This window comes from Neomonachus schauinslandi, chromosome 7 (genome assembly GCF_002201575.2).
Source record: "Neomonachus schauinslandi chromosome 7, ASM220157v2, whole genome shotgun sequence".
Classification (NCBI taxonomy): Eukaryota; Metazoa; Chordata; class Mammalia; order Carnivora; family Phocidae; genus Neomonachus; species Neomonachus schauinslandi.
This window is the reverse complement of record NC_058409.1, coordinates 31431871-31439868: the sequence shown is the minus strand read 5'-3', so window position 1 is coordinate 31439868 and position 7998 is coordinate 31431871. Positions and strand designations below refer to the sequence as shown.

General features: G+C 41.5%; 1 protein-coding gene across 1 annotated transcript in view; it reads right to left on the bottom strand.

Moving 5' to 3' along the window:
• Positions 1–1247, bottom strand: part of LOC110591223 (protocadherin alpha-1-like) — a 17379-nt gene extending 16132 nt beyond the window's left edge. Inside the window, exon 1 of the mRNA XM_044917053.1 lies at positions 1–1247. Within this exon, the coding sequence (XP_044772988.1) occupies positions 1–1247 (1247 nt within the window).
• Between the last annotated feature and the right edge of the window lie 6751 nt (positions 1248–7998).

Genomic DNA, 7998 nt, shown 5'->3' with positions numbered 1-7998 from the left:
TCTCGGTCCAGGGCGCTGTCCAGCACCAGCGAATAGTAGTTCTTGAAGGTGGACACCAGCTTGAATGGGATATCAGGCATCAGAGAGCAGGTCACCTGCCCATAGACGCCGGAGTCACGGTCGGACACGGAGACAAAGGCGATGACGGTGCCGAGTGGAGTGTCCTCTCTGACCGGCAAAGACAGGGGTGTGATTGCCAGTTGTGGAGCATTGTCATTTACATCCAGCACTTTCACTAAAACCTTGCAGTGATTCGACATTGGAGGATTTCCTTTATCAACTGCTTTTACCTGAATTTCATAGGATTTTGTTTCCTCATAATCCAGTCTACCAACTAGCCTAATTTCTCCTGAGTTGGAATCAATTTTGAAGTTTTTTTGAATGTTTAGAGGAACATCACTGCCAAAGGAAAAAACAATTTCTCCATTTACACCTTCATCGGCATCAGAGGCGTTTAATGTAGTCACTAATGTTCCATTTGCTGTACTTTCTAATAAATGGACTCTGTACACAGCCTGGGCGAACAGTGGGGTATTATCATTAACGTCGAGCACTGTGATCAGCAGCTGAACTGTACCTTCCAGCTCTGGTTTGCCCCCATCAGTGGCTGTCAATAATAAATGAAGTTCTGGTGTTTCTTCTCTATCCAAAGATTTCCTCAATTCAAGTGAAAGTGACTTACTGAGTTCATCACTTGCCTGTACATCCAAAGAGAAATAATCGCTGGGGCTGAGGGTGTAAGTTAGAAGAGCGTTGGTACCAATGTCCTCATCAGCAGCTCCCTCTATCGGGAAACGTGAATCCACCAGTCTAGATTCAGGAATAAATAACCTTTGTTCTCTTGCTCTGAAAACCGGTGGGTTATCATTAATGTCCTTCACCTCCACCACCACATGGAAAACCTGCAGCGGCCTGTCCACGATCACCTCCAGGTGGATGCTGCACTCCGCGCTCCGCCCGCACAGCTCCTCCCGGTCGATCCGAGAATTCACAAACAAAATGCCATTCTGCAGATTTACCTCCAGAAGGTCCCCGTGGCCTTTGGACGCCACCCGGAAAAGGCGCGGCACCAGCTCCGCCAGCTCCAGCCCCAAGTCCTGGGCGATGCGGCCCACGAAGGTGCCGTGTTTGGCCTCCTCGGCGACCGAGTAGTGGACCTGACCACTCCCAGTCTTCCAGGCTGCGAGGAGCAGAACGGAGAGCAACAAACGCAAGGCTCCCTTGCCTCCTTGCCTAGGAAACAGCATCGCAAAACCACTAAAAATTGGTACCACTCTCTCACTTCAAAGTCATACTCTCTTTACTTTATATCTTGAATAATATATCTCCCGGCCGTTTTTGTCTTCTCTCAGGCTGTGACAAAATGGAGCTTCCTCCTTTAGTTTTTGGTGACAAGACTTTGTGGTATACAGCGACATCATGTGGCTAATGGTGTAGATTTGAGATTCATTCACGGATTTCCAAAAGTCTATATATTCATTTGCAATTTACTTAATGCAATCATTTTCAATTATGTCTTTTAAAGACTGGTACACTTCAAATCTCACTTATTCTTAAAATGAAGCAAATTCAGAATTTGGAACTTTTAAAAATACCAGTAGATTTAGGCAATACTGTTAATATTTTAATGTGCAAGGTACTTTAATGTGGTATAAATTTCCTTTTATGCATTTTATTACTATGAAGAATACATAGAATAAATTCTAACCACAATTTACTGGCATTCAAATATTTCAAACATAAAACTATTGAGTTAAATATACTTTGTTTTCTACAGTTAAAAACTTATTTTACCTTTGGGCGCCTGGGTGGCTCAGATGGTTAAGCGTCTGCCTTCGGCTCAGGTCATGATCCCAGGGTCCTGGGATCGAGTCCCACATCGGGCTCTCCACTCAGCGGGGAGCCTGCTTCTCCCTCTGACCCTCTCCCCTCTCATGCTGTTTCTCTCTCGCTCACTCTCTAAAAAATAAATAAAATCTTAAAAAAAAAAAACTTATTTTACCTTTTATAACGTATCTACATTTAACTGAAAACTATATAATTATCAAGCTTTAATTTTGAAAACTACAATCTTTATAATTTCAGCTATATTGTAATGTTTCATCCTCTTTATTTTTATGAAAATTGTTCAATTTGAATATATTCTCAATATAGAAAAATGTCATTTACAATGATCAGATGACACTTAATTGAAACTTAAAACAATAGTTAATCATGGACTACATTATCATGGTTGTGATTATGAAAATAAAAGACTACACAATACTATCTTCAAGGGAAAAATAAGCAGGAGTATAATGCCTGGAAAATTTGTTATCAGAGCTGTTAAAATAGCAGAGTTAAAGCTAAGCTGGTATAAACTCAAATTAGAGTGTGATATCTTTAAGATATTAAATGCAATGTCCATGGTAACCACAGAGCAAATAGCTATAGAATCTGAATAGATCTGGGGTGCTTGGGTGGCCCAGTCAGTTAAGCTCAGACCATGATTTCATGGATATGAATGGAGCCTGCAACAAGCTCTGCACTCAGCGGGGAGTCAGCTTGAAGGTTCTCTCCCTCTGCCCTTCCTCCCACTTATGCACACACACTTTCTCTAAAATAAATAAGTAAATCTTTTTTAAAAATCTTAATAGACCTATAACTAGTAAGGAGAATGAATCAGTAATTTTTTAAAATCTCCTGACAAAGAGAAGTCCTTGGCCCAGTGGCTTCACTGGTGAAATTGACCAAACATTTAAGGAAGAAATAATACTGATCCTTCTCAAACTATTCCACATAAACGAAGAGGAAGGAACACTCTCATTCTATAAGGCCAGCATTACCCTGATACCAAAGGCAGAGAAAGACACTACAAGAAAAGAATACTACAGATCAATATCCCTTATGAACAGTGACGCTAAGATCCTCAAAAAAAATATTAGAAAAGTGAGTTCAGCCACATGTTAAAAGGATTATACACCATGAGCAAGTGGGATTTATTCCTGGAATGTAAGGATACCTCAATCTACACGAATCAACCAACGTAATACACCACACTAACAGAATGAAGGAAAAAAAAAACATGATCATCTCAATAGGTGCAGAAAAGGCATTTGACAAAATTCAGCACTCTTTCATGATAAAAAACAATCAAAATCCTAGGAATAGAAGGAAACTACCTCAATATAATAAAATGCCATTTCTGAAAAACCCACAGCAAACAACATACTCAGTGGTGAAAGACTGAAAGTTGTTCCTCTAAGATTAGGACAAGGCAAGGAGGCCTGTTTTCACCTTTTCTATTCAACATAGTATTAGAAATTCTAGCCAGAGGCTCCTGGGTGGCTCAGTTGTTAAGCGCGTCTGACTTCGGCTCAGGTCATGATTCCAGGGTCCTGGGATGGAGCCTTGCATTGGGCTCCCTGCTTAGCAGGAAGACTGCTTAACCCTCTCCCACTCCCCCTGTTTGTGTTCCCTCTCTCACTGTGTCTTTCTCTGTCAAGTAAATAAATAAAATCTTTAAAAAAAAAAAAAAAGAAATTCTAGCCAGAGCAATTAGGCAAAAAAAAAAAAGGCATCCAAAATGGAAAGGAAGAAGTAAAATTATCTCTGTTCAGAGAGGATATGATCTCATATGTAGAAAATGCTAAAGATTACATAGAAAGCTTAAAATTATTAAATGAATTCAACAAAGTAGCAGGATACAAAGCCAACACACAAAAATCAGTTGCATTACTATATACTAAAAGTGAAAAATCTGAACAGAAAATTAAGAAAACAGCTTCACTTACAATACCAAGAAAATACGAATTAACTTAACCAAGATGAAAGACTTGTATGATGAAAACAACAGAAACATTTCTGAAATAAATTAAAGAATACATAAATGGAAAAAGATCTCATGTTCATGGATTGAAAGACATATTACTGTTAAGGGGCACGTGCGTGGCTCAGTTGGTTAAGTGTCTGCCTTTGGCTCAGGTCATGATCCCAGAGTCCTGGGATTGAGCCCTGTACCAGGCTCCCTGCTCAGCGGGGAGCCTGCTTCTCCCTCTGTGCCTCTCCCTGATCATGTGTGCTCTCTCCCTCTCTCTCTAATAAATAAATAAAATCTTTAAAAAAAAAATAACCAGGTGATGGGTATTAAGGAGGGCATGGGTTGTGATGAGCACTGGGTGTTACACACAACTAATGAATAGTTGAACACTACATAAAAAACTAATGATGTACTATAAAAAAATAAAAATAATAAAAATAAAATAAGCTCCACTTTAAAAAAAAAAATTCTCTTTCTCCCTCCCCCTCACATCTCTCTCTCGAAAAAAAGAAAGACTTGGGGCGCCTGGGTGGCTCAGTCGTTACGCGTCTGCCTTCGGCTCAGGTCATGGTCCCAGGGTCCTGGGATCGAGCCCCGCATCGGGCTCCCTGCTCCATGGGAAGCCTGCTTCTTCCTCTCCCGCTCCCCCTGCTTGTGTTCCCTCTCTCACTGTGTCTCTCTGTCATATAAATAAATAAAATCTTTAAAAAAAAAAAAAAAAGAAAGACTTATTGCTAAGATGTCAGTACAAACCAAAGTGATCTACAGGTTTAATGTAATCCCTACCAAAATCCTAATGATGCTTTCTGCCGAAATAGAAAAATCTCATTCTAGGGCACCTGGGTGGCTCAGTTGGTTAAGCGACTGCCTTCAGCTCAGGTCATGATCCTGGAGTCCCTGGATTGAGTCCCGCATCGGGCTCCCTGCTCGGCAGGGAGCCTGCTTCTGCCTCTGACCCTCCCCCCTCTCATGTGCTCTCTCTCTCTCTCTCATTCTCTCTGTCTCAAATAAATAAATACAATCTTTAAAAAAAAAGAAAGAAAAAAGAAAAATCTCATTCTAAACTTAATATGGAATCTCAAGGGACTTCAAATAGACAAAACAATCCTGAGCAAGAAGAACAAAGCTGGAGGATTCACACATCCCAATTTCAAAACTTATTACAAAGCTACAGTAATCAAAACAATGTGGTACTGGCATGAAGACAAACATATAGACCAATGGAATAGAATAGAGATTCCAGAAATAAAACTTCACATATAAAGTCAAATGGTGTTCAACAAGGGTGCCAAGACCATTCAATGGGAGAAAAGAGAGTCTTTCAACAAATGGTGCTGGGAAAACAGGATGCAAGGGGCGCCTGGGTGGCTCAGTCGTTAAGCATCTGCCTTCGGCTCAGGTCATGATCCCAGGGTCCTGGGGTCGAGCCCCACATCGGGCTCCCTGCTCAGCGGGAAGCCTGCTTCTCCTTCTCCCACTCCCCCTGCTTGTGTTCCCTTTCTCATTGTGTCTCTCTCTGTCAAATAAATAAATAAAATCTTTAAAAAAAAAAAAAGAATGAAGATATATCCTTACCTAACACCACATACAAAAACGAACTCAAAATGGATCCATGATGTAAATATAAGACCTAAAATTATAAAATTCTTAGAAGAAAACATAGGGAAAAAACTTCATGACAATGGGTTTGGGAGTGATTTCTTGGATATGATACCAAAGGCATAAACAACAAAAGAAAAGATAGGCAAATTAGACTTTATAAAAATTGAAAATATTTTCCATTAAAAGATACTATAAGGACTTCCAGTTTCTAGTTCTGAATGTAAGGAGGTTAGAAATTACCACTCCATCTTAACAAGTAAAAAGCTGAACATACTGGAAAACCAAGAATTCTTTGGGATGTGTAAAAGATGGGAGGATGAGAGGACACAGGGCAAACCAATGACCCCAAGATCAGAGAATCACAGGGAGATACAAGGAGTCACAGCTAACTGGTACAGAGACTCAAGAGCAGAAACCAGTGTGGTAATCAGTGCTTGGGTAGAAAAATCTGAAGTTTAATTGATGAGACACTGGGGGCTCAGTGTGGAGAAGTCTGAGAGTTGAAAACTCCAGGGGGAAGCAGTCCCACAATATTATGAGATTCACCTCCAGCAACATGGCCAGATTCCCACAGTAACTAACAGAGAAAAATGGCTAAAATTAACAACACAAGAAACAAGTGTTGGCTAGGATGCAGAGAAAGGGGAATCCTCTTGCACTGTTGGTGAGAATGCAAACTTGTGCAGCCACTCTAGAAAACAGTATGGAGTTTCTTCAAAAAGTTAAAATACAGCTACCCTACTATCCAGCATTTGCACTACTAGGTATTTACTCAAAAGATACAAAAATACAGATTCAAAGGGATACAGGTACCCCAATGTTTATAGTAGCATTATCAACAATAGCCAAACTATGGAAAGAGCCCAAATGTCCATCAACTGATGAATGGATAAAGAAGAGTGATATATATAAAATATTTATATATTACTCAGCGATCTAAGGGAATGAAATCTTGTCATTTTCAATGATGTAGATGGAGCTAGAGTTTATTATGCTCAGCAAAATGAGTCAGGCAGATGGGGCAGCTGGGTGGCTCAGTCGGTTAAATGTCTGCCTTCAGCGCAGGTCATGATCCCAGGGTCCTGGGATCAAGCCCCACATCGGGCTCCTTGCTCATCGGGAAACCTGCTTCTCCCTTTTCCTCTGCTGCTCCCCCTGCTTGTGCTCTCTCTCTCTCTGTAAAATAAATGAAATCTTTGGAAAAAAACGATTACTTGGAATGTAAATAGACTAAATACTCCAATCAAAAGACACAGGATGATGTCAAAAGACACAGGGTGATGGAAAGTATAATAAAACAAAACCCATCTATATGCTGCCTACGAGAGACTCGTTTCAGACCTAAAGACACACACAGATTGAAAGTAAAGGGATGGGATGACAGGAAGATGGTGGCAGAGTAGGACACTAGGCTTGCCTCATCCCATCAATACAACTAGGTAACTATCAAATTATCCTAAGTACTCCAGAAATTGACATGAAGACTGACAGAACAGACTCCACAACTAAAGGGAGAGAAGAGGCCACATTGGAGAATGTAAGAAGTGCAGAGACGTGGTTTAGGGGAGAAATGGATCCTGGCTGCAGTAGAGGGGAGGGAGACATAGTCACAAAGAAGGGGAAGAGAGAGAGAAACACACAGGGGAACACACAAGGATAATGTTTTCCCATAGCCAATGGCTTGGAAAACAGGAAGGGCTGATTTTATGAGTTCTTGCAACTGGTGGAGCTTAAAGGTCAGTGGATTTGACTGCAATAGAGCCTTGAGGGCACTGTGCTGCTCTTGGAGAGAAGGCAGGCAAACAACCTCAGGGACATACAGCATGGAACTGATCTGAAGAGCGCCTGGGGTACACTGTAGGGAAATTAAATAATGTCCTTGAAAGGCAGCATTCACGGAGACACCACTCCAGGAATAAAGGAACTGGCAGGTGCCATTTCCTTCCCCTGCCCCTCAACATAAACACAGAGCCACCTGCGGAAAGCAGTGCAGCTCAGACACTGGCTGCCTAACTTGTGTATACTAAGCTGCCCCTCTCCCCATGCTCTGAAGGAACCGCCCTTCTCAATCACACTTACATCAGTCCCAGCATGGAAGGCCCCTCCCCCAGAAGACCAGCACAAACCCCTGCCCACACCACATCTCCTGACCAGAGAGTTTTGCAGGGCTTCAGTTCCAGTGGAGGAAGTGACAGGTCTCATTTCACAAGCAGTTCAGAGCACACCTAGTTAAAACTCATGACATTCAGGCCAGGGACTAAATACTGCCCACAGCAAACAAGGAGAGCCTCTTCTGATGACTGGCCTGAAGGGTAGAGCAGCCAGAACACAACAGCGAGTGCACACAGCACAAAATGGAGATACTCTCTGAAGCGCCAGGTCCTGGGCACTACATGACCTCTTCTTCATAAGGCCATTACTTTCAGAAGCAGGAGACAGAACTTTCTTTCTTTCCTTTCTTTCTTTCTTCCTTCCTTTCTTTCTTTCTTTCTCTCTCTCTCTCTCTTTCTTTCTTTCTTTCTTCTTTTCTTTCTTCCTTCCTTCTTCTTTCTTTCTTTCTTTCTTTCTTTCTTTCTTTCTTTCTTTCTTTCTTTCTT